At 39.5% G+C, this 27548-nt stretch overlaps 1 protein-coding gene across 1 annotated transcript in view; it reads right to left on the bottom strand.

The window, feature by feature from the left end:
- Window positions 1-27548, bottom strand: part of EGF (epidermal growth factor) — a 60826-nt gene that overhangs the window by 20990 nt on the left and 12288 nt on the right. Inside the window, exons 3-14 of the mRNA XM_037381133.1 lie at window positions 26328-26527; window positions 25182-25363; window positions 21957-22187; window positions 20160-20362; window positions 15424-15549; window positions 14249-14371; window positions 11568-11690; window positions 9602-9727; window positions 8662-8798; window positions 7102-7250; window positions 5392-5496; window positions 3348-3571 (exon numbers count right to left, since the gene is read on the bottom strand). Coding sequence (XP_037237030.1) covers window positions 3348-3571; window positions 5392-5496; window positions 7102-7250; window positions 8662-8798; window positions 9602-9727; window positions 11568-11690; window positions 14249-14371; window positions 15424-15549; window positions 20160-20362; window positions 21957-22187; window positions 25182-25363; window positions 26328-26527 — 1929 coding nt within the window. The remainder of the gene's footprint in view (window positions 1-3347; window positions 3572-5391; window positions 5497-7101; window positions 7251-8661; window positions 8799-9601; window positions 9728-11567; window positions 11691-14248; window positions 14372-15423; window positions 15550-20159; window positions 20363-21956; window positions 22188-25181; window positions 25364-26327; window positions 26528-27548) is intronic.

Below are 27548 nucleotides of genomic sequence, written 5' to 3'. Positions count from 1 at the left end.
GGGCACATGGTACTCACGCTCTTAGCAAAGGAGACTATGACACTTGCCTGGCTCAGTACAGTCTCTGTACTGCTGGTGACCTCCAACCAGATCCAGTTCACAAGATGCTACTACCTCAGGCATCATCATTTCTTGAAGCAGCATTGGGACCAGCCTTTCAGAAGTGGAGTGCCTTTCTCCTCTGCCAGTAAGTGGCCCAGCACAGAGCTGCTGAGGTACGCAGCTCCTTGTGCAGTCTTCACATAACAGGGAGGAGAGTAGCTTAGGACATGTGTCATCCTGTCTAGGTGTACCTGCACAGGGCAGCCTGGGAGCTACAGACACTATAGCCACTGACTCATGGTAGGACCCCAAAGCCAGTGTGTGGTCTCTGCAACTGCCAAAAGTACACACAAGTGCAATATAGTGGTCCACAGGTACATACTAGTGATGTGAATGCACATTCACTAGCCAGTTCATCACACTGCAAAAGTCAGGAAGGGAATTTATTTTCCTTGCTTCAACTAAGTAGCAGCAGTAGGCTGTGACTAGTTAGTCACTGTTTGTTAGCCAGCTAACTAACAGTAACAGCTAACAGAAACCCCAGGATGCCATAGATCATCCAGGTAGCTTCCTCTCTTTTCACTGATAACAACAGGAACATAGACACCAGCTTAGACCAGGCACCTAACACTTACATGACTAACAGTACATGAGAGAAATTCCACCCCAAGTTCAGAGTACAGCAATTTTTCCTTGGTAGCACAACATCATCCACACTAGGAAAACTCAGATCCTTCATTTAACTTCCAGAGAAGGTAAGGAATTCAGAATCCAAAGGAAACTTTCATATATAAGGACATACATACTTATAAAGATCTTTGCTAAACGATCCTGACTCTTTAATATCTCTGTCATGATAGAAAATTGGCGCTTGTCCATATGAGACTATGCATTCTTTCTACACATTTAGAAATCTGCTTTCAGGATAGCCTTTGGGCAAGCTTTTTGCAGTGGAAGGTGAGAACACATACTGTTCTTCCATGGATATCCACCTGGTTTCAGAGTGGGTACTTCCTGACTGAAGCAGGTTTGCTTTCTCCTGGTCCTTACGCACAGTCTGAACATGCACCTCACTTTGTACCACTGCACTCTGAGCCCCTCTGAAACGTGTATTTTGTAGGCACATGATTTTATGATCTGTGGTTTTGTTTTTTGATGTAGACCTCAACTAGGTGATGTTCAATTTCAGTAATGAAATTGGGAACCCAAAAGTTATTAGGGTAAAAAATAAAAATTAAAAATAATAATAAAAAAAAAATCAAAGCCAAGCAAACAAGCAGACAAACAAAACAACAGATAAATTAGAACCTTGGAGAAGGAGTATGTGTTGGTATATCTTAAATACACATCACAAACTGCAAAAAAACTCTTCTTATCTAAGACAAATTCTAAGACATTGTTCAAGTGTTTTGAAGTGTTAAATTGAAGAGCATATTGTTATTCTGATAGCACTTCACTACCTCTACTGAGTCATGTTTAATTTCTGGGTGTGAGTCTTGTGGGGTTTTTTCATGCAATTTGAACAGAAAGCCCCAGATCTAGATCCTGTCCCCATCCAAACATTTACTCACAATTTTAGGCTCTATAACTTCCACCATCAACAAACAATACCACGCTTTGACCACCAATTCCTTAACCTTTTAACTCATAAACATATTAAGGATTAAAAAGAGAACCGTAGTGTCATCAATGGAGGTAGCAGGAACAGAAAAATGAATAACCACATGAATCTTTTCCACAGCAATGCAAAGCTGGCCAATTGCATAAACAAAACACAATGGTTGTGTTGTTCACTGCCTTGGGTGGGTGCTTACAGGCTGTTTTACTTACAGCTGAAAGCAGGGTTAGCAGAAGAGTGGAAATAATTTTACCTATTTTGCATGCAGCTGTACTGAATGACTTCTCAGTACAGGGGCACTAGAGGGAGCTGCCGTAATAAAAATTCCAGTTGTAGCAGAGACCTATGAAGAGAAGCCACCTTCCCGTCCTCCGGCGTACAGCTGTCCGAGAACAGAAGCCGAATGCTGGTCTCACTAACAGCATTAGCAAAACATCAGGATATCTCTGCCTCGCCTCTCTAAATTCCTAACCCTACAGGTCTGCACTTCATCTCTTTTGCTTCTTTCCATACAGGTGTCGATGTCCTTTCTCCCAGCTCTGAACAGCTATATCAATGCTCCAAGCCTGCCTCCTTTCCACTACCCTGTGTTTCTCTAGTGCTCCTAGTTCTCTGTTTTCTCCCCGTAAGACACTGTCTCATTCCTTGTGACAAACGAAGTGAAACTTTCAACAAGCTTCAAGGTTCTTCTTTGCAGCTCAGTTGCAAGCTGGAGTGTACAACAGAATATGTGCAGCAGGGGAAAAGAGAGGGGTGCTGGGAAGTCACTCTGCTCAGGGCTTTTGATGACTTATGAACTGGAGAAGACTGCTCCCTCCAAGACCTCACTCTGCTCACCTTCAAACAAGGGGGAGGGCATCTGGCTTAGGAGATGAACACAAGCCTTCCCAGAGCACAGACTAGAACAGAAACTGCTTAACTGAGTAACTGTGAAGCCTTTACCCATGGCTGTCATGGTACTGAGCCAAGAGTCCTCCCTCGTTCTGCCCATGTTTTGTATGCACACCTACAAAATGGTCCCCAGAGAGATATCATGCACAAAGGGAGTTGTCCTATCCAGAAACTAATTTGGCATGTACAAGATTCTTAAACATACGCTTTACTTTAGATGTAATACAACATCAGTTTTTCATTTCTAATACTTCTGTCCTCTTGCTTCAGAACAATAGCTACGTGTCAAACAATAGAAATTTCAGCCATAACAACTATCAATGTATTGCATAAATCATTTTTCCATTCAGTGTCTATTGTGTATTTAGAATCAACCCAGTGTTCAACACTGTGCAGATGCAGGTTCATTGCTCAAGGACCTTTACTGGCCAAGACTAATCCTCTTCCAGCTTACGTCAATATAACTCAGTGGTGGAATAAACACAGCAAAACCTGAATTACACATGGAACAAGCAAGCCACTTTTTTAACTGTGTCCTTTTTTTTAATTTTTCTGTGAAGGCAGAGAAGTTCTCTATACAGTGCAAAGTTGCTGGTAATTAAAAACAGAGATTGTTAGAAAGGTGTTCTTTTGTTAAAATGAATAAAAGTCAGCTGTAACAGAATGAAGAATGATGTCATTAACCTCAGCGTAGAGTTGTACGGACAGCCACTGGCTGGTAACTCACAAGCACATATGCAGATACACACACACATTGACAAGCAGCAGTAGGTAATTATCAACCCCAAAGCCTCACCTACATCGCTCTGTGCCAGAATTCTTCGACCAGAACCATCCAGGTTTGCACTCTCAAGCACTGACTGCTTAGCATCACACCAGTACACCTTGTCGGCTAAGTAGTCGAGAGCTATTCCGCTGGGCCACACCAGACCACTGCTGGCTATAACTTGGCGATCAATGCCTTCTAATGAAGAGCTGTCAATCCGGGGATTGACCCCCATGTCAGTCCAGAATAATCTCCTTTAGAAAATGAAATGCATACAGGCAGTCGGTAAGTAAATGTTTATCCTCCTCTCTGTGGAATTCTTTCAAAGCAGCTCAGAGCAACACAGGCCTGAGGCACATAAGAAAAAGCGCACACTTCCAGCAGGTATATTGGCTGTTGATCTTTTCACACTTGCCATAAGGCTCCAGGTGATTAGAGTGGGACTTACAAAGAATCCCCGTTCTGTTCGTTGGCACAAAACCTTGGAGAAACAACTCCCACCTATGCTAACTGCATACTCTTCATATATGTTTTTTTGCATTTTCCATGTGACTGCTGAGAGTGGTTTAGCGAGCCCAGAAAACAGAAGATAATGCATTTGCCAGCCCCTTGTCTAAACAAGGGTGTAACAACACACAACTGGAACCAAAATTACCCACTGCCCATGGAAAGCAAGCAAGAGTCCTCAGGCTATTTTGCTTTTAAAACAGTATCAAGCCAGCCTTCTTTCTTCTTTTAATAAAATTATGATTCTTGGGGTCTCCCTCTAGAGTCTTGAGTGCTACTCACTGAGTGCTTACTGCTTTTTCAATGAACAGACAGTGCTAGATGGCAGCTTAAAATGGGGATAGCCAAAACCACAAATAACTTCTGACGTTTAGACTCCAATCTTCCCAGGGATCAGCTGCCTCTGTCAGGTTTACTGAAATAATCCACAGATTCACTTTGCTTTACTTATGTGAGCACTTTTGCTGTAGCCAATGCAGGGATCTGTATTTTCAATAGCCTTAATTGTGTCTCAGATCCCTCTTTAATACTGACTTTATAATTATGGGCATTGCTATAATGCCTGTTGCTCCTCTCACCATTAACTTTCTAATAAGGAAGGTTTTTTGTGATGTTTTCTTCTCCCTTTCCCCTTGTAGCCTTTGCCCCTACCAACAATTTAATAAAAAAACTCCCTGAACCTACCTGTCCTTCAAAGCTTTCCTGCAAAATATTTCTATTGCATTCAACCTCTACTGAAAGAGTCTTATATGTTCAGAATAAAGCTAACAAAACGCCCGCCCCTCCCAACTTGGCTTCATTCCCTCATTCATCAGTACTTGATTATAGCAGGATATGAGCATTTAAAAAAAAAAATAATAAAAAATCAACAGTTTTAAAATTGTCCTACTACAGGCATATTGATTGAAATCCATGGGGCTTTGACATTGATTAAAATGGCCAGGATTTCATCAAGAGTTTACACATTCCAAACTCCTGTGGTCATCTCAGGACTAGATAAGAAGAAATAAGGTGCATTTAAGTCCATGAATCTCCACAACATTAGATCTGGTTTAGTTTCCTCAGAAACTGAAACACAGGCAAAAAAACCCCTTTGTAAGTATCACTGGTTAAAAGTATAACTACCTTCTTCACACCAATAGGTATGGAACCATCAAAGTTTGTAGTGTGGTGCTTACAGCTGTGAGGGTGACTTCAGTTCCTTGTGCCTTTCTTTAGCTTAAACTACTTATGGTATCTTTAACGCTTCTGGTATTTTAAAAATTCTATATATCATTCTATAAATTAGATTAATTTCAATTATTTATTTATTTTATATTATGTATAAATATAATTATTAAATTATATATATAATATTTTAAAATTTTATTTATGAGAAATAAACGCATCCCAACTCACAAAAGAAACCCAGCAATAAAACATCGCAGTTCACACAACTCTGCAAGGCAGTGACTACCTCAACATGAGACGAACGCACTTTTTACTGCCAAAAGGGCAAGGCTGGCATGCTCATTTTTAAAATGCCTCCCCAAGTATTATACAATTAACTGCATTTATCAGTCCTTACTTAGCAAATGGGTGAATGGCAATCCCACGGGGCTGGGAGATATCCTCCCAGATGACCATTTTTCTTTGCATTCCATTCAGATTGCTCCTTTCGATGGATGCCTTCCTGCAACACACAGGGCACTGTTAGGTCCTCCCTTCTCAGGCAGAACATACTGAGGTTTTTTGTTGCTTTAGTTCAGCACAAAACTGTAATAAATAACTTTACAATGACAGGAAATAATCCCGCTGATGTAGGATGTCTCATTGTTTTATCAACAAGAAATTCGTGTTGCAGCCTCATTATCTGGTCCAGGACATGATGATAAAATACCTGCTGCTCTGCAGGAGACGTGAAGTTCTCCTTTTTTGGGTAAATAAGGAGTTGGAAGTACAATAATAGATAAATGTTAGCTTTGAAGAGAGTCAGGAGGAAAACAAGCTCCTAACTGAATGGCATTATCAAATGTGTAAAGTATTTTTTTAAACAATACTTTTACATAGCATTTTTCATCTGGAAATCATCAAGCATTTTATATATTCTATATCTACATATACTAGAATGAAGCTAAGGTCCTTATGATGACTCATAAAATCTATGGCAGGCATGTATAGAATCTACATTGCCAGCCTCCCAATGCAATTTTTTCCAGAAAACTGTACTTATTGCTACAAACTTTGTCTTGCCAAACAAACATCAGCCTCTCACCGAAAGCAAGCCTACAGCCTTCCATGCCTACCTGAACCTGCAAAGAAAGGCCACACAAAGACGGAAGGAGAAATATATTTGAAAAATTTCTGAAATATATGGAATACAAACAGGTAAATGCCGTGAGTGAGGAGGAAGTGGCAAATTCACAGCTTCACCTTTGACTCTTGTCTTACAGAGATGAGCACAATTTCACATTTCACAAGAAACACTGGCATATTTATACAGGAGCACAATCATGTAGACGAAGTTGTACCTAATAGGAAGGAAGTGAACTAGTAGCATATTTAAAAGGGAAAAGGGAGGTGATCTGGACATTCAAAACCACTTTTTATTGACTAATAAATTATGGGTCACACTTGAAACCTCATGACTGCTCTTCAAGGAGTCTTTATTATGTGTTCTGATCTGACACTGCCTTTTCATCAAAGGACGGGTTTGTTTCTCTTTGCGTGTAAGGTTAGGTATCAACTGAAAGGTGAAATCTTATTAGCTTCCAGTAGTCACTCCTCTTTTACCAGAGATAACTGACAAAGACCTTCCATTAGCTTAAAGGGGCACGATTCTAGCTGTCAACAATGCTGACTTCTGTCCAAGGTGTACTTGGTGCAGTAATACTCATTATTTTCTTATATATATAAAAAGATATAAAGATAGACCTATATATACAGACATGAAGTGCATGTATATAAATACGAGTGTATACCTATATATTCACATGCACGTGTGCACATACATATACGTATATATGCAGTACATGCTTTAGATTCCTTGCAACTGAGTCGAAACCCTTGCTTCTTGGAAAGACGAAGATAAAAATACAATAGCAGACTCAAAGTGAACTTCCAACATTTCTGTTTTAAAGAACCTTCCAACAGTATATACTTGAGATTACAGCTACCCAATCAGAATGTGAAGCGTTACTGAATTTAGAGTGATATCTGAGCTATTTCTGTATCACCCGTTATTTATTCCAAATATTTTACGGCATGCTTCAACATAAATTCACTGTGGAGCACGTACCCTCTGTCTGTCCAATACAATTTACGGTTAATCCAGTCCACAGCAAGGCCTTCGGGTATATCTATAGCTTCCTGAATAACTTTTTCACGATTTGAGCCATCCAGATTAGCTCGTTCTATCCATTTCAAGGCAGTGTGGGCAAAATAAATCTGTGAAAAAAATAACAGATGAGGTGCTATTAGTTCCCATCTAACTTTCTGTTCTATTTGCCTTGTCTAATAGTTCCATTTCTAAAATAACTTTTTCATCTTGAAAGTTCCCTGAACTGCTTACTCACAAAAAGCTGCTCAGGTAACCTGTGATCCCTGATCAAATAACAAGGCACTTATCCTTCAACCAGGATGACTCCTACAGGCAGCTTGTGCTTAGCTGTAAATCCCGATTGCCCTATATACAGCCCTTTGAATATCCTGTTGTGTTTCAGCGAGTAGCTACCTCACATCAGGCACAGCTGAGGAAGCAAAAGTAGGAGCAGGCAAAAAGCAGCATGTTACCATTTCACTGCCTGCTCATTTTAAAGAGGGAGGAGCAGGAAGAAGACAATAGTACTCTATGTGTGCCAAAGAGCTGGGAAGGGAGAAGGAGCTATATAATTTGCTTCTATTTTTTTCTTTTTTTTAGCTCTTTCAGCCTGCACTTATCTGAATTTTTTACCAGGTGTCTATTCTGTAAGGTGCTAGCATTTCCAGAAGAGGCTTCTCAGTTTTGGGTCAAAATAAAAGTTCTCTGACTGTGGGGAAACTAGGTTTGTGTTTTCCAAGGATAAGGGGGAAAAAACCCATATTGTCTTGTATTTGATATCCAGAGGGAGCCAAAAACTCTAAAGCAGAATCATATGCAAAGCAATGCTGAGGCTTTCTTTGCAAATGGTAACAACAAAACCAATAACTTTGTTTGGCCTCATGGTTAGCATCAAAACAAAGCAGGAGGGAGGCCTCCAGCATTAAACCAGTGAATTTGGTTACTGTGGGAGCACAGAGCAATGCTGCGTTAATTTACCTTGCGCCTCAGTTCTGTGCCACCAGGACCAGGCTGCTGCAGCCTAGCCGGCGCTGCGTGCCACCTCCCCTCGCACCGTGCACCCACCCTACAAACGTGGAACAAGACTGCACACCTAGTGTCACCGGCACGTCTGATTTACACTCAGCACAGCACAGAACAACTGCTAGATCCTCAGCAGGACCCTATTTCAGGAGCAAGTGGCGATGTACCAACAGTGCCTGACGTGATCTTCCTGTAACACAGACCTGGAAACATTCTCATTTGTTCAGTGGTGTCCATCCAGGCCTTGAGAAGTTTCCAGCAACTTAACTGAGCCCCTCATCAGCTTCTACTGGACATCCAGTATCTTTTTGTAACACTTTTACAGTGTAAATAAGTCTCACTATGGGAGATCAGTGTGTGGCATCCTGTACCAGTTGTGCTCCTGGACAGGCAACAGAACAACGAGCAGCACAACGTGTAATCTGGATCACTGACAGCAGAAAGGTTAATGCACATGAAAGCCCAATCCATTTGTCCTTGCAACACTTCAAAATCCTCTCATTTTTAATGCCTTACCTTACTTTCCACTGGGTCAGAGTCCAGTGCTAAGACTATTCCCATCTGCCAGTCAAGTAAACTTGCATAATCTGTTCCATCAAAACTGATCTGGCGGATATCTTGGCCATTTGCAAATAACAAAAAAGGCTTAGGACCTGTTGATGAAAATTTGCACATACGTTGATTCCACTAAGTTCGAAGTGATCTCTAGCCTGCATTACTACCTAGCTAACATTTTAAGTAACAGTAGAAGGCAAAATGACGAACAGATGCACAAAGAAATGAAGACCCTTGTTTTACATTCCATTTGCCTCAGAAATCAAAGATAAAAGTTAATATAGGTTTTCAGCATCAGTGCCTTACCCAAGACCAGCTGCAAAATTTGTGATAAAGGCAGTCACTGGCCCTGCTGCATTTCACACTGAGTGACCTAGCCTCAAGGCATCACCATAAATGACAGAACATTCAATTTCTGCACGAGAAGCCTTTCACAGTAAATGCAAGAAAAATGCCGTCCTCCAAAAAATAAAGGTTTTCCCTTATTTTTCCACAAACTTACTTTTCCTTCTCTCTCTGAGGCTGGAGGGGAGAAATATCCTTGTAGGAAGGGTCCTTCAACAGACTGTTTCCAGCCTTCTCGTTCAGATGTGGACACCTCAACCCCAATTCTGTACCACTGGGCAGAAACTACATCCACATTTATGTGAAGGCACAGAAACCTGAATACTACACGTAGACCTCTGCAGTACAGCAGCCCAGGAGACTGAAGCATATACTGGTGCTTATTCTGGTGTATTTCCAAAATAGGACATATTTTCCAAACTAATACTTCCCTAGTTTCACAAAGTAACCTAAAACCAGTGCAAAAATGGATCCCAGTTATGCAATCCACTTTAAAGGACTCTACAAAATATTTTTGCTTTTATTGGCAGAAATATGCAGGCACAGTGATACTGACCTATAGCAGTGCAGTGTTTTCTGTCTTGCTGAAGCTTATATCCAGGAAAACAAGCACACTCCCAGGAGGATGGGCTTAAAGAAGAACATATCTGACTGCAGCCACCATTATCTGGAGATGTACATCCTTAAACAGAACATTTGAAAAATTTAACATTGCCATTATAAGAAAAAAAAATCCACAACAACATCAGAGGTATAAGCAAAAGAGCAATTCACTTTGCTTAGGATGTCTACAGTGCAAAGCATTACAGTGACTGATAGATATACTGAAAGGCCTCCTGCTGAAAGCAGAAGTCTAGTGAAGTGAAAGGAAATCAGTAGTAACTTCATCCAGAGTTTTTCCTGAAAATTCACAACACAAGATGGGAGATGGGATGGAGGGGTAGGCTGTCAGGGTTTAACCCCAGCCAGCAATTAAGTACCACAGAGCTGCTCACTCACTCCACCACACCCCCAGTGGGATAGGGAGTGGGACTGGAAAAAGGTAAAATTTGTGGGTTGAGATAAAAAATATTTAATGATTGAAATAAAGTAAAATATAATTGAAATAATAACAACAAAACAAGAATTGTAATGAAGAGAGAAAGAGAGAGAGAAGGACTAAACCCAAGGGAAAAAAAGGGAGGGAAAATCCCAACAAAACAAAACAAACAAAAAAAGCCCCAAAAAAGGCCCTCAAACCAAAACAAGTGATACACAATACAATTGCTCACTACCCACTGACAGATGTCCAGTCAGTCTCTGAGCAGCCATCGGTGGCCCCCAGCCAACTCCCCCCAGTTTACATACTGAGCATGACATTCTGTGGTATGGAATATCCCTTTGGCCAGTTTGGGTCAGCTGTCCTGGCTCTGCTCCCTCCCGGCTTCTTGTGCACCTCCTCACTGACTGAGCATATGAATCTTCAAAAGTCCTTGACTTAGGGTAAGCACTACTTAGCAACAACTAAAATATCAGTGTAATATCAACATTATTCTCATACTAGATCCAAAACACAGCACCATAACACCTACTAGGAAGAAAATTAACTCTGTCCCAGCCAAAACCAGGACAGTGGGGTATATTTCACAAAACTGTTTCTCCCATGCAAACCTCATCCCATCTACAATACACTAACAAGTTTTATCAGACTTTGAACTCCATGCAAAGAAACACCCAATTAACACCATTCTCTTTGCAGAAGTTAATTAGGCTAGGAGGATGAATTGATACTTTCTAATACAACAAACCAAGATTTCATACAAAAAGAAACTATTCTTTCTTCTTGGGGCTGTACAATGGTTACAGCCTCAATGCCAACATGAGCTTACTCAGTGGAGTGTCCCTAGTAAAACAGCACCACTAAATCTACATATACAGCACGGTCCACAATATGCAAGGGATGTAAAAGGCGAAGGGGATTTTTCAAGGTGTAAGGACGGCATTAACAGAGCTATCTTGATCCCTAAGACTGAAAAGCTGTATACAGTGCCCTGAATTTGGAAAGCTTGCTGAATAGGGAATGACAGATTAGTGTGTGTAGTAGCTTCTAATTTTCTGACTGCAAAAATTCCATTTGTGGGTAATTAGATGAAATTGCTGTAAATTAGAGCGTCTCTGAACCTGGATGCATGATGTCAATAAAGCCATCTTCAGATTTCACTCAAGCTCTAATTTTGTATGTATATTCCCTCTGAAATATAAATTTTAGATGTCTCCTGCAACAAACATCTGGGAGATGCCTTGATCTGTGCTGACAACAAAAGAATTTGACCTGCAAACATTGGATGCTGTTGCTAAGAAACATCTATTAAAACCTGAAGATGAATATTGCTCAAAGTGCCTGACCTTCCATTGCCTCCTTTCTTGTACAATCATTTACAGCTGTGCAAAATGAGTGCAAAATGCCTTCATTCACTTCTGGCTCTCAATGCCAAGAACAAACAGTTTGGCAGTCAATACAGCTAGAAAAAAATGTTACTTACCCGTGCATGCTTTGCCATCCACTGTGAGTACAGATCCTTCAGGACAAAAGCAAACAGGCCCTTCAGATGTTTGAAGGCAACCATGGCTGCATTCAGTGTTGTTACTTGTACAGGAAATTAGCTCTACAGCAATTTAAAGAGGAAAAAAAATCTTAAAGAACGATAAAAAGTTTTACTAAGCCCCCCCAGAAGAGATGATAACACTTTCTTAAATAACAAAAGAAAAAGAAAGAAAAAAGAAAAAAAGAAAAACCAAACATGTGATGCTGAGAGTACATTTCTGTGGTCTTTCTGGGGTTTGTTTCGGCTTTGTTTCATTTTTTCTTTTTTTTTTCCAAAACTCCTTTTTTTCCCCACCATCTCCTAATTATAGCAAAGGAGAAAGCCTAAACTGCTGGGTCCTAAAGCCATTATGCTGATCGGCTTTAATTTTTCCAAAATTGTATGAAGATGTGTTATCAAAATAGAAATAATTTAAAAAGCTCTCTTTTTTACATCTCATCAAAAATATATCAGGTTTTGAAAACTACAAGGAAATTATACTGAAAGAACAACTATAAAACACAAAGAGAATGAGGAAAAACTACTTTGCTACTACTCCAAGGGTAACAGAGATAGAATCAATGAAAACAGGAGACGAACCTTCCAGAAATAAAGCTATGTTCCTTAGCAGCAACTTTGAAGTTGTAAGGGCAAAACCATCTGAGGAGCTGGCAATAGCTTTCCTTTACTTTCCATTATGGTTGCTGGGGTGCCAACATTATTTTGAGTATTTCTTTAGTGCAATTTCACAGGATATGCTTCTTCCACCTTCCGTATTACACTGCTGCATCTCTTTATGCCAATTCTAGTGCCATATGGCAACACCTGCTGGAAGGTTGGAACTAATGCAAATTTCCCACAGCTGCTTCTTTGAATCAGCTGGATACACTGGCTTACATGGTGCATAGCTGTTGCAAATATTGCTTCTCCAGGGCAACTGTACTCTGGACTGGACTGTTCTAACCCCTTAAGCACAGTGAAGAGGGTCAAGAAACTGATCTCATGTTTCCTTCTGACCACAGCTTGTGGCATTGGATGAAAAGCTTCGTAAAGGACTTGGAGGACAAAGCATCAAAATGTCTGGTCAGCATGTGGGCTTCTCACCTTGCATCTCTCTCTCTTTCTCTCAAGTTGCGTAGTTGGTGACATATCTGCCTTGTGCTGCAGTAGTTAAGGAGTTATACTGTCCATGCTGTATCCCTAGCCTGTGTTAGAAAAACATTATTTTCTACCTAATTTGAGCCATGCAAAAAGCAGGCATCAAGCTAGTCATCCAGAGCAGGACTGAGTCGCACAGTGCCCGAGTGTTGTTTTGGACACAAAAGGATATCCCACCTCCTGGTAGCCTCTGGTTGCAGGTCTCCCATAGATCTTCTGTCACATCTGGCTGCCATCTGCAGCTGGCACACACACCCCGCACCCCCACGGCGGGGTCACTGTATCCTGCTCCTGGCTCTCTCTTAATAGAGAGGGAGAAGTGACTCTTGGAAGTCTAAAATAGATAGACTGACTCTCTAGTAGCGATATTAAATATACCCTAGGTCTTGAGCCTGCCATGACCCAGACTGAACTCGCTGGTGTGCACTGGCACTTCTACCTGGGGCATATGCCAATGTTTTATTTCCATGGAAACAATGTAGAAGGATCTTTGTCTATGCCTAATTTTCACTTCATTATGGAATAGAAAAGTGACTGGGAATATCCTAAGACCTCAAAACTTGGATGCATTTCACATTTTATGTTCTAGACTTACTTTAGAAAGGCTTAATTCATTTGTAGGCTGAATATACACAGTGCTGCATCAAGGGAGAAAAAAAAACCCTTCACCTCTGACTCTTACTGTGACTAAAATATGGTCTTTGAAGCTTACTGACAGACAGATCTTTGTTTTTTCCCTCCACTTCTGTGGTCTCTGCATTTAGTTTATTCACATTTATCCAGCTTCAGAGCGCTTCCTGCATTACATACCTATGTTATATGGATGCGATCTCTCAGGCATACTTCTTATATAGAATTTAATTGACAAAAGAAAAACAAATAACAAATGCCCAGGTGCAGCAGATCCCCATAATAAACAACTTTATAAGCACTTCTGTGTATCTTACATGTTGTAAACAGATGCACGTGCACTTAATTTCATTAATGTCATGCACATCAGCAACACTACCAACCTTGGCCTGAAGAGAAAAAAGATGATGCTGTAAGCTGTGCAAATTCTTATGCAGGATAGCCAGAGTAAGCCAAATTCAGAGACCACATTTAAAAAGATATAACTGCTTATCCACCTGAAATGTGTCACAGAGCCTAGTCTGAACAAAGAGGTCTCTCTGGAAACCCGACTTTTTTTTTTTTTTTTTTTTTTTCTTTTTTCTCCTGAGGAGGCTCACGCTTGATTACTCATGTGTAACTTGTGTAACTTACACTTCCTTAAACATGACATCAGGATTTCGTTCACACAGTTCTAAGCTGATCCTACATGCATAATCAGGGATTGGAAGTGAGCAATGCAACACAAACACAAAAAAAACCAACTTCCAGCAGTTCCAGTGTTAAATGAAGACTCTCTCCAATATGATACTCGATACTCGAAGTGTTTACATACTCGATACTCGAAGTGTTTACCTATTACTGCTACTTACCATGACATGTTTTCCTGTCAGGCAGCAGAACAAAACCTGTCGGGCAGGTGCAGTAATAGGAACCGGGGATGTTCACACAGCCCAAAGTACAGCCATGATTCCAGAAGCCACATTCATTGATATCTGCCAAAAGAAGCACTTGCTGTGTCAGAGTAACGCCATCAGCCAGTGTCAGGGAACAGCTTCATGAAACAAACTAACAGTCTTCAAGAAGTACTTCTTTTTCCCTTTTGTTTTACAAAAATGTGTTTGTCCTAAAAAATGATAAAAAAGCAAGTCTGCAGGTTTGCAGGCCTTATTCAAAAAAACTTTAAAAACCTTCTAGCAAAACCTGCTCAGGCTGCATGTGTCCAGCCTAGATGCCTAGAGGACTTTCAAAGTATGCCTTCCCATACAGATCCCAGTGCCCGTCAAATCCTGTGTGCACCAAAAAAAAAAAAAACAAAAAAAAAACGGCATTAGACACTTTCTTCAGACAAAAATTCTTCTAAAAAATTTGGCTCCAACATGACTTAAGTAAATTTCTCAAAGCACAGAATTGGTTTAGAAGCTGAAATTCAGATAGCAGTCCTGGTGAATTTCTGAGAGCTAGATGGCTGCTGCTCAGGCAGGTCTGTAAATCTTGTAAGCTAGAAATGTTGATGCCTTTACGTCTTTTCAAATCTGGTTGTGTAGTGAAAGAGATGCTTTTATAAGTTATTTTAAAAGACGTTTTAAAAGTTTTAAAAGATACGTTGACTATTTTTAATAGTAATGTTAGATTTTTATTAAAACAATCTAGATGAAAACATTTAGAAGCATGTATAATTTGTGTCCTTTAAAAAAGTGGGACTTAAGACAGCCATTTTGTTGCAGGATTTTTCAGTGTTTCACCTTTGGTGATATATCTGTTTTAATTTTTGTTTAAAAATTAAATAAGTACCCATAAGCATGTCTGTTTATCTGAAGCTCCTTTAACTACTCAGGCTAAGACCAAAACTTCTCATAAGAATAGCACCTGGGACATTTTCATAGATCTCCTTTTAGATTATTTCAGAACCTTGAAGGATACAAAACTGAAATGGCACAACTGGAATTTTTAAGACCTCAGAGTGTTTTTTCATACTCAAGATACGAGTAAAGTGAAAGAACAGGAGATTTTTTTTTTTCATCTGATGGATAAAAGGTTGTATTACCTTCACAAAACTGTTTATTTTGACTTAAAATAAAGCCACTAGAACATTTACACCGATAAGTCCTTGAGTCTGGCCTGCAGATTCTTCTTCTGCACTTTTCTTTGTTGAAATCACAGGTTCCTTTTTCTGGAAGAACAAATACAGTATAATGTAATGGCCTTTTTACCATATCAACCTTCAAAGAAAAACTATTTTTGAGCAAAAACGCTCAGTGATGTGTCTTCTCAACAGCTACTTGCTCAACACAGGGAACTTCTTATTAATAGAAAATAACTTCTATTAAATTATTTCCTATTAGTAAAATCAGGCCAAAAAGTCACTATAAAAATGAAAGTACTTTGAAGACTAAGAGTAGGTCTGTGCAAACGATCATTTCTAGCTCCCTGTCAGCACAAGCAGACCTAGAGAGAGCCTGCAGCAGGGGATGGTTTGGTTTGGGTGCACACCTATAGTGACTGTGTAAGGGAAAACCCTGTGGAGTAGGTGTCATACGCTGCATATTAACATACGCTGTATGTTACCAAGCTCTGTAAAACACTCAGAAGAGAGTGACAGAAAGAGCACAAGCACACACAAGCAAAAAGAGAGAGGAGAAGGATTTTTAAAAGAGAGCATAAGACTGGAAATTCTTAGCAGTGCTCATATCTCACATTACTTAACAAAAAAATAGCTGGACAGACCATGATGACCGTACATTTAATTTGGACAAAAAGTATTAGTACAGTCTAGAGAATCTTTGTATTGGAGTGGATCCTGGTTTCTGACTGAGAAATACAAGCGTTGGATACCTTGAACTCAGATTTAAAACTCAGAATGTTTCTGATGTCCAACAAGATAGGCTCAAAGTTTCTTCAAAGGAAGCAGAAAAAAATTACCTAGCAGATCCCCAGAAGCCTTCCTGCTTCTCCCACTTCACAGAAAAAGGGAAACAGGTATTCAAGTATCCCTTTTCATGGGAAGGATTTGCAGAGCTTTGTGTCTGTGCTCAGCTATTTTTTAGAGCTGGTGCTTTCACAGATATGCAATATTCATGGTTTTATTTTTGTCCCCCAAACTATTATTCTTGTTTTAATCTTCCTAATCTTCTTCTGGGGTTGCTTGCCCCTTTCCCAAGCTAAAAATATCTGAACTGCTGTTACTGAATGCGGATATGCAGCCACCCCCACACACCACTGCCTTTGCCCTGTGCTGTCTGTATAACATACAAGCCATTGTGGGCTCATATGGGCAAAGAAATTTGTATGTGAACAGTTTTTTGTGCTATTTCCAATTCACCTTCTAAATTCCAAGAGATGGAAAGCAGCACAATATTTACATTTGACATTTAGTCTTCTGCTAGCCACAACGGAGAAAATCCTGGCCATTTGGCGGAATGACAGATCATGTATATAAAATATTGAAATAATTTCCCATATATTTCAGCTTGGCTGAAACCATCAACATTACACTTGTTTGCATCAAATTGATTAATGTTTCTCTAGCAAAAGTTGTATCACTAAAGAAAAAATGATGAATGGATGACTAGATGGATGTTATCTATGTTAATAAGCATGTTATCTTTTGAGAGACTTGAATTTTACGTAGTTTTAGCTGAGCCTCTCTTTTTATAGAACTAGTTTTGAATTAGACCCTTAATTGTTGTCCCTACTGCAAATGAATCAGGAACATACAGTAGTGGGGTGTCTAATCTTCCAATACAGAACCCATTAAAATGACAAATGTGCAAGTACAAGCAATCACAAAACAAAAAACAGAAACAAGACTACACTGAGGGCTGCATCTTGTGCTTATCAGTGGTGCTGGGTTTTTACCCCTTGCTTGTATCATTACTGGTCTAATGAGACCTAAGATACCCAGGAATTACAGGAGAAATAACAGAAGCAGCAATTTTTCCATCTGGTCAGTCTTGAGAAGATAATATTTTTTAACTGAATAATTATTAAAATTTAATATTGCCAAATCAATATGTAAAAAAATAGTCACATTTCAAAACAGAGTGAATGGTGACTAAATTATGAATCACAAAAGTTTTAAGGTAATCTTTTCAGGAAGAGCAACCATTATGAACTATACTTTCTAGCTATTTTTTGGTTGTTTAGTGTGTGTGTGTGTTCCCCTCCCATCACCTCTCTTATACAGAAATGGGCATTCTCAGATAATAGCCTGGTGTTAGTATCTTGCACTGGAAAGAAACACTACATAATTACTCCCCAAAAATATCTTGAGTGTATGGAGTATCATTAATCTGTCAGAGGAGATACTTTAAAAAAATTCCAGAGGCAGTCTCTGAGATTTTAAGGTAATTAAGATTTTTATGAATCATTAATAAGTGCAAAGAACATTCCAGCAGGCATTTATAAATACACATACTGTCATCAAATCTAGGGTTAGCTGTCAAAGAGAGCTGAGGTAAATTAGTGGCCATCTTCCAGATACTGCTGTACTAAAGTTATAGCAAACCTATAGCTGAATTAATGCTCTTCTCCGTACTTATTGACCTTGACCAATCCAGGAAAGTCTTTTGAAAGAGAAAGGAAAGAGAAGACATGAGGAATTTTAGTAAAGTAAATAATCTGAATTCCAGTAAAAAAGTCAAATCAAGTCAGTTAGGCATTTCTTGTCACTTTTCATCTGAAGAAACTCACTTGCTATCAGTTTTAAAGAAGGCCTAATAATTCACAGCTGACACTACCTTGCAACATACACTTTCTTAGCTTGTACAGAGCATCCAATTAATCTAGGTATGCCTTTATCTCCAGATTTCTCTGTTGTAAGATCAGCTATAAATCTCACTTGTACTGCAGGCTCATTAGTCCTCCTTTCATCCCAGTACTGGATAAATCAAGCAACCTACATGCAAAGTCCAAAAGGTTCATCTGGATTCAGCCTGTTAAGCTTCTTTCTACTCCACCACTTCCCAGACATTTTTACAAGAAGATATTTGGAATAAAAAACAAGGCCTACTGCTGACGACGTTTACTGTCATACAAAATGTACTGAACATGTTGGAAATATAGGGGTATATACTACAAGGCATTTAAAAACACTGGTAGTTTATGTATTAGTAAAGCTGGGGAAACCCTCTTTCCAGTGAAAAGAGGAGCACTGGAAAGCAGCATGTTCTGGCGTAAGAAGTAGAGTTAATCTTCTGATAGAAGAATAAAAGTTAAGTGCCCATAGTCAATGAAATTATGCTACACACTTTTGTGGAGAGGACATACGTAACACAGCCAATAGCCCCTGAAATTCAAGAGACCACTGTTGCGAACTACCTTTCTTGGTCATCGTTTCTTCCTCTCTGTCTTCATGCGTGTGCAGACATGGTGACAGGCACCCAAGGAGGCCACACAAGACCTTCCAAATATTGTAACAGCCCTGAGATGTGTGGGCATGCCACCTCCTGCACCATGAACTTATCCTTCCCTAGCTACTCGTGTGAGAGCACCAGACGTGTCAGTGGAGAAGAGCACTTCCATTTGCCAGAATGAGTGTTTTCCTCAAAGGAAACACAGAAACAGGTATTGTCTCTGAATGGAGGCTCCCTGGGTTTACAAGTATAAGCTTGATTTCCAGGAACACTTTCTCTTCTGCACCTCTACTATTCTTTGCACTGCAAACAAAGCATTTGAAAGGGAAAGTTCCCTTGAAGATTTTGATTTCCCCACTCAGACCAGGCTTCAGGAAGGAGAGAAAGCATGGCACCGTATAAAGTTGTTTGTTGGCATTAAGAAAGACGAAGCCTATTTTGTAGTAAATATTTAGAAATGGTTCAAGAGAGATATTTACAGTTTCATTTTTACTCATACAAACAAACACTACTTTCTTCTCATGTCTTTATATCACCTATACCTCTGGGAACCCATAGCTGTCTTCCCTTGGGAGTTCTGCAACCATTGCTCAACAAACAAATGCCTGTCTGCTGTTTGCTCAGTTGGTCGTATCCAAGCGAAATTGGTGACAAAAGCTATTCCATTAAAGCAAGAATACTCTGTGTCTTCTAAGAGATCAGAGAACAAGATATCATCTCCCCTGGACACCCCTACTTCCTACTGCCTCAGCAGAAATACTCCAGAACAGTAAGCTATCCATAGCCAACTAACTTCATTTTCTGATCCACAGTGAAATGCAGTGACATGACCACCTCATACAGTGGGATGCAATATATATAAATTAAAAATACCCAAGGTTCTTATTTAATAGTTATTATGGCAACTTCAAGTCTGTCTAAAACAGGCTGACTCAATCCAGACATTTCACAGCAAAGCTGAGATATGCACAGTATCACCTGTAGGACACACATACATTTAAAATCTTTCAGTGCCGTAATAATCGGCGGTGTTTAGATGCAAATTAGAGTAAAACTTCCATAAGGGAGGAAACATTTGATGAAGACAATCTACATAGAGGATTTAAAAGCTGTATGCTTTGTGCATTTAGCAGGAAAGCATAAAAACATCTTTGTGCAAAGAAAGGGAGGAGGAGGAGAAAATCACATTTATCTGCATGCTTTAATCTGTATTCAAATTAATGAAACAAGCAGTTCATGCTCAGCACACTTCCAGCCTGACAGTCCAGCTAGAGTTACACACACCAAGTGGGACTGTGGGTCACTGAAGTTAAAGGAAACTTTTTTCTTGACTTCACTGAGGCCTGAAATTTTACTAAAGAAAATTATTACTGGGAAAAATGACATTATTGTTCTCACACATACAACCGTATCATTACAGTTCACTTACCCAAATCCTGAGAATCTGTTCTTGCACCTGGTTGTTTAAATGGATGTACCACTTTTATCTCCACTGGTGGAAAAAATGATGGTTTCAGGCTAATTGTGACTATAACTTTTCCAGTATACTTATTGGCTCTCCATATCATACCAGATTTCAACTCTGAATAGTACAGGTGCTCAGCAAAGAGAGACAGACCAAGCAATTGACGTCTACAACAAAGAGGAGAAAACACAAGGTGGCACATTACCTGATCCCTATATATTTGCTCATAAATTTTCCAAGCATCTAGTTCAGCTAAGTTCATTGTAAATAACTTCTCTTTGTATTCTGATATATCTCTTATATTATTTTATATACATAAGAATCAGATGAGGTGCCAGAGACATTCCCAAATAATTCAGCACCCAGAACCCTGTAGATTTGCAAGAAATAGATGCAAAATGGATAACCTGCATTTCTCACATGTCATATGAGCTGTTGTTCAGGACTAACACAACTGACAGAGAAAGCCAAGGTACCACTCTGCTTCTGGTGAACCCAGCAACTAAAACCAGACCCTTGCTTTGTTGAAGGATGTGGGCCAGATAAATTCCCCCGTTTCCCAACTTCCAGTTCCTGCTCTGATGCTTCTAACTGTGCCAGGAAATCAGAACAGAGGGGTAGGAACAGGGTGTTCCTAAAATCCATCTTGCTGCTTCTCCTATCACAGGAGTTTAGTTTCCATTCGCTGGTCGGTTATAGCAGCCAGCATGAACCACAAAAGGGTCCAGTTTTAAAGAAGAGGGAAAGCAGAAGAATATTGGAAAAGGGATTTTTGACCTCCACTTTCCAGTACATTCTACAGGTATTAAAAAAGAGAATCCCTATCATCCAGGCTCAAAGGGAAAGTGCTGATGCCCTGGTGAACACCAGCCAACTCAAGCAGGAAAGGGGAAAAGGATAAGGAAAAATCCAACATGACAGTTGGCAAAGTAGGGAGAAACTAGCTTTGTATTTGTCATATGCAAGTGGCGCGCTGCGTATTTAAATCAGCAGGCCAGTGAAACCATTGTTTTTCTCATTTTGCTCTTGGTAATCCCTCTATTATGCATATGCCAATCCGGCCATACTGACAGAAACTGCATTGATATAGGGTAACCTTTTCCCGAGTACTTCACCAAAAACATGCCCACCGTGGAGCATCTGTACTGCTGCAAAGCACGAGGGCCCCAAAGGCCCCAAAAGCACATGGGCGTAACAGCCCCCCCAGTCATGCTTAGCCCCCCGCACGGGGGAGCTGAGGAGGAAGAGTCTGTCATGTAGGACAGTTGTGACCACATCTGCTGATACTTGCTGGAGAGCCTGAGCACAGGCCTGAGCCTCCCTGCCCAGCAGCTAAGGAGGACAACAGGCTTAGAGGAGGATAGGAAATACCTGATCTAGCTCAGTCTCTTCAGCACAGCTCAGACACATGAGCTCACCCACTGTGACCTTGAACAAATCATTTAATCCCCACTTCGCTATCTGCAGAAAAAGGCCACTAATAAGCACTCAGAGACAATTTGCAAGGATTAAGTAGTTATCATTTGCTAAAAGTTTGTAAAATGGCAAGTACTGAGTGGCAGTATTATCCTTACAACAGTGACTTTTTTCCATTTTCCTATCAGTAGTTTTAGATTTGCAGTTACCGGCCATTTGCACTACACTTTATACTCCTTATTGGGTTAAGAACTGATAAAATAAAAGGGATAGTGAGGAAGAGAGCTTATCTACATCCCTGGGAAATGAGTGGGGTTTTTTTCTGACAAGCTCAGGAAAACTCACCGGACAGAATTTTTGAGCAAATGAACAGCTCTGCCATCATAGTCACATGATCCAATATGGGAAATCTCTTTCCCATGGTCATGTTGGATCCAGTAGAGCCTTGTGTCAACCAAATCTAGTGAGATGGCCTTTATTTTTTCTGTGGTTCTTAAAATATTTCTCACACCACTTCCACTGAGGAATACTCGGTGTATGCTGGAAACTGTACCATCAGAAGACCAAAATAATAGCCTGCAGGCAAGAGAGGCATGTTTTGAATAAGTTAATAAATAAAATAATTTTTTTAAAAAAAATTCCACATTTGCAAGATAACATCACTGTTACACACTACTTTAGTTGCTCCTGTATATGGAATTTTTCAGTCTTATCACAGTGCTTTCAGAGCCAAAACTAATAATAAAGCAAGGGACTTCCTTAATATGTACTCATTTATTTCAGGAAGGCCCCATATGCATCTCCCTTTAACATAGCTCTATTAAGAATGGAAATAATTTTTGACAACAAAGCATCGTCTATATCAGAAGACATGTTAGTGCTAAAGTTTTGTTACTGTTGTTTTCTTCTTTTAATAAATATGTTTCTATGACTGTTCAGGAAGCAATAGGATACTACAAATTTTTCTCATGCAGACCAAGCAGAATTTGGCCCAGCTTAACCACAAAGCGCCGTTGTCTGTCCCTGCTTTGTTTGACCATGCAGTCAGAGAAGGAAACTGAAATTACCTCTCAAATCTACAGAAAGCTCCTGCAAACTTGGGGAAAGCACATTTTTAAGGCAGATCCACATTGCCCTCTGCCTCTGGGCAGGGATCTGCCTCCAGAAACTCTAGCTGAATTAAGTGCTTAACTTAACAATACCATTTCTGTTGTAGTTCTCATTTCTTTCTGCTTTCTTGCAGATTGTAGCCAGATTATACTGTTATTAAATTAAGACACAGTCAAAATACAGCTCCAATACTCAAAAGACTTATGCACTGAAGCTACTTATATGTCAAGTTATTCATGGATCAGAACCCAGGTTTACTAATGTGACTAAGGTTAACAACAGTTCTCCCAAAATAGCAAGTTATTCCCTCATTCATATATATTTTATTTTGTTAATGTTTGGGTTTAGATTCTTTACTTGGATTTCTTATCATAAAAATTCCAAGAAGCATCATCATTTTACCTTGTCTTCATAAAATTGCAGAATTTATATGTACAAAACAATGTAGCATAAAGGCAGCTTTATTATGTTTATGTTAATAATTTGTTAAAGGCCCCATAACAGATTAGATCTCACTGGCAAGGGGCTGTAGTAAACCAGTAGGAAGAATCAGTCCCTGCCTCACAGCTTTTCCTGACTGTTACATGGTCAACAGTTATCACAGGTTATTAACATATAAGTGAAAACATCTTTCCAGAAGGACAGCCCAATTTTATTCTGCCATTTTAAAACACTTCATTATTATCTGTCTATATTTTTATAGCACCTGTTATTTAAGAAATGTCACTACTCTGGAATTTAGAACAAATGCTAGGGTTCACTTTTTACAAATAAGGAAACAAAGGTGTGTATAGCCTCTACGCGCAACTTTTGCAAATCAGTGTAGGGACAGGATATTATGTGAACAAACAGGAAGGCAGAAGAACAATGAAAATTAGAAACCATCTGCAGTAATTGCCAGCCTTCTCTGTGTTTGCCCTCTGTTTTTCTTCAGTTTTAATCCTTATTTTTTGGCATTTCTAGAAACAAAATTAAATCAATCTTACAGCAGTAGTTATATTATTAGTACTAAAATAATCCTATCACTGCTAATATCCAGACACATCTTTTGAGAAAATATTTTTTATTAGGGTGTCACATTGTCCTTCATTACTTAAGAGTTGCACACATTTGAAGGAAAATATTGTTAATATCAGATTTAGTTCATGTTTATGCCTATGCACATAAACATAATGGGGGGTTTAATTCACTTCCCATTAAAAATAGAGCCTTCAGAGTTTTCATACAAGCAAATTGCCACAGGGCATAAAAACGATGTTAAACTTCTTGGAGAATACTTTATTTGGCTTATTACTGCTTATTGGCCTCCCTGTAAGCATACATGTACAGCTTTTATGCATGGTGAGACACAACTACATACATACACACATGTGAGTCTTCCCGCACTTTTGTCTAAGCTCAGCAAATATTTCCCTGTAATATCATTTGTAACGTGTTTCAGTAGGATTTGACAGTGGGCATGAGGATATGTGAATATTTCTTATATTGGCAAATAGTACATTCAAAAGCAAATCAGAAAAAAAACTATTTAGGCCAATGTTCAGGCTTTAAATCCTACCCAAATGACAAGACTCCAAAGAATACTAGTAATGCTACTAGCATCAGAAGATTGGTTTATGTATAAGTGTACTAGGAAAGGACATGTAAGCCTTACTATTAAAATAGTTCCACACACTGTAGAACAACTTTACTGCCAGTCAAAAGTAGCAACAAAAACATGTTTTTGCTGGACAAAACAGAAGCATCTCAAAGGCTCCTTAAGCTTTTGGGTTTTGCAGGTTTAATGGAAGAGTTTTATGTGGAAAGAGAAATTAGCACGGAGAGACCACTGTGACAATTCATGTTGATAACTCTCAAGGCCAGATCTCTTATGTGAACAAGGTTCTTGGTGTACATGGCTTGAAGTGGGAAGAAGCATCTTTGTGAAGGCCAAATTACTAGTGACACAAGTAGCAACAGTAGATTCAGAACCAATATTCAGAGCAACTGTCAGAGAGACAAGGAAAACAGGAGCAAAACTGTAAGTTTAGACCTTTTCTTCAGAAAACATACTGATTTGTATTCTAAGTGTGCCAGGTTTGGAGCGCGAGGAATTCCCAGCATTTGCAGGCATCATTCCCCTTGATGCTCCAGTCCTGCTTTCTGTGGCTCTGAAACTTTCCTGTCTTTGAGAAAGCACCAGTAATGCCTCTTTTCCCTCAGCTCTCTTTCCTAGCAAAATTTTCCCTGATGACCGAGAGGTACAGGTTCTGCATTAGACTTCAGCAGGCTTTCTTCATATCCTTCTCTTTTGATCTCTTAGATGCTTATTCATCTTTTATCCTTTTTTCTCACAGTTCAGGGAGGTATTGGACTATAGACACTGTGCACAGACTAGCCCAGCAGCCTATAAACTGCAGTCATAGTAGTTTGTATATGTTGAGTCCATTTCAATGAAATTACTAACCTAGTTAAAATTACCTTTGCTCAGCATCAATGGTAATCCTTGTGGGATGACCAACACCTCTTAGAAGAACTCGGCGTTTTTTCCCACGCATGTCTGTTGCTTCTATGGTTGCTTTCTGTCTGTTAGCCCAGAGAATGTCCTGATTTATCCAGTCAATAGCAAATCCTGAAATGCCTTTGTCTATGTAACATAGTCTCTGTAAACAAAAAAAAGTTGATAAAAAGAAGCATCCTAATGATTACCCTAAACGCGACTTTCAATATAGGGAATAAAGTGCCAGACCGAAGCTTCCCATTTCATCCCTTCACCTGCTTCATTTTCTCTCAGACCTGTAGATATTTCTCTTTCCTAATCACTTTCATGAGGTCTTTGTACTTACACATACCTCTTCCGAACTGAGTGACCCTCTGTGAAAGGGGAAAGTGTTCTCCACAAGGAACACACTGGACTGATCTTTTAGCTACAACTTCTTGCATTTGGCACGCTATGAAGCAACCGGACCTCTACTGATAGAGATGGAAAACTTCCTAACATGCTGTTGGTAGCCTCTGATCCTTAAAAATCAGTGTAAAATGCATCAGTGAAGACTCCACATGGGTACACAAACCCTGGCAATCTCTCTCAAACAAAAGCAGGCTCTCACAGCATTGAAGTTCAGCCACAACAGCCTGTCTGCCCTTCTTAATCAGCCAGATGCAATGAACTGCACAGCTTTTTCTGAACAAAGGATGAAGTGCTAAAAGAAGCATTTATGCAACCATAGAAACCAATAAAAGGTTTGAGAAAAAATGAGTAGGAATTCAAGCACATCCTTTTCATACCATCTGTGCCAGTTTGAACTGCAGTGATCTGGAAGGCAAACTTCCATAACATCAGGGATTAATTTAAAACTGATAGAAACATTGCCTTCAAAGCTTTAATTTGTCCGAATTCTCTCTCCTTCATTTTTAACCCCCTTCACTTGATCCACAGAAAATACTAAATGTACTATGAATGCCAGAAGGCAGCCTAGACTCAGGACCATAATTATTATGACAGCAAAAGGTCTAAAGTGCTAATTAATGAACAGGAATGGCAGAACCGTACCTAAAGAGCAGGTGGTTTCCATAAAGAGTTTATGACCATTAACTTGGAGAATTCCAGAGAACTGATTACTTTACCTCTTGTTTCGTGCCATTCAGGTGAATTCTTTGAAGCAGTCTCCTTTCAGAGTCCACCCAATACACTTTCTCTTCTGTATAATGAAAATCCATAAACGTGGACTGACCAGTATCGGCCACCAGTCTTTCATGATTGGTCCCTTCAGTGTCAATTCTAAAGATGGCATTACCATGGCTAAAAAGTAGGAATGGTGCAGGGTCTGGTGTGAAGAAAGCAAAAAGAGACCAGTTAATAGATAAGCATCACTTTTTTGCTGCATTAAGGTCTCATTGGTATTATACTAGCCAAAGAGAAAGTTCAGGATCCAACTGTCTCTCTCATATCTAAATGATAACTTTCTAGGCATATCACAGAGAAACAGTAAGATATAACTGTAATGGTCCTTTCATGTTTAATGTTGAAAGTTAGGTAAAAAATCTGAGTCAAGAAACTGAGGCTGCAGTGGTTCTTGCCAGTAATTCCAAATCCTACAGCCTAGTTGGAGGTCAGAAGAACTATTGCATGCATGCCAACAGAGGTTGGAAGAAGCGTACCATGGATGCATCTCCAAGTTAAAGACTACTTCCAACTATTGCGCTATAACAAGAATTTATCACAGAGAGGTGGTATGAAGTCTCATTTTAACTACACAAACAGGGAAAATGAAGAACCCAAGACAGGGAAAAGGGAAAAGCTAAAGACTTTAGAGATTTCTTGTGATGCGGAGGGATGAAGGAAACCAAAAGACCTGTGCTTAAACTCCTACGGCTCAACAGCAGACAAAATCTATATTCATACTGAGAGGTAAGAGCGTTAACAGTACCTTAAATAAAATATGTTAAAATGAAATGCATTCCAATTATGCCCCAAACTCTAGAAATCCATTTAATGTTGAAAGTTATGAGCCACCAGGATGGTCCAAATAGCTTAATACAGCCTTGAAAGTAGATTATAAGTATGGGACTACAATTAGTAGGACATAGTGGTTGGGGCTGCAGATTACACTAGCCCAGTTTTATCAAGTCCTCTCTGCTACTTTTAGGGTATCACCACAGGGCAGGGTTAAGATTGCCTAAGGAACCTCAGCTGCATTTTCAAACCACAAGGGTTTTCATTTAGGCAATTTGAATATTATTGGATGTCTGTCAAGTGTGTAGCAGAAGAAAGGAGTTTTTATGTAACCAGTCATATTTTAGCCTTAATTTAAAAAAACCCACAACAACAACTAAACAAAAAACAAA

The sequence above is a fragment of the Falco rusticolus genome, chromosome 1 (genome assembly GCF_015220075.1).
Source record: "Falco rusticolus isolate bFalRus1 chromosome 1, bFalRus1.pri, whole genome shotgun sequence".
NCBI classification, from domain to species: domain Eukaryota; kingdom Metazoa; phylum Chordata; class Aves; order Falconiformes; family Falconidae; genus Falco; species Falco rusticolus.
Note: the sequence above shows the minus strand (reverse complement) of the source record. Positions and strands in the feature narration are given on the sequence as shown.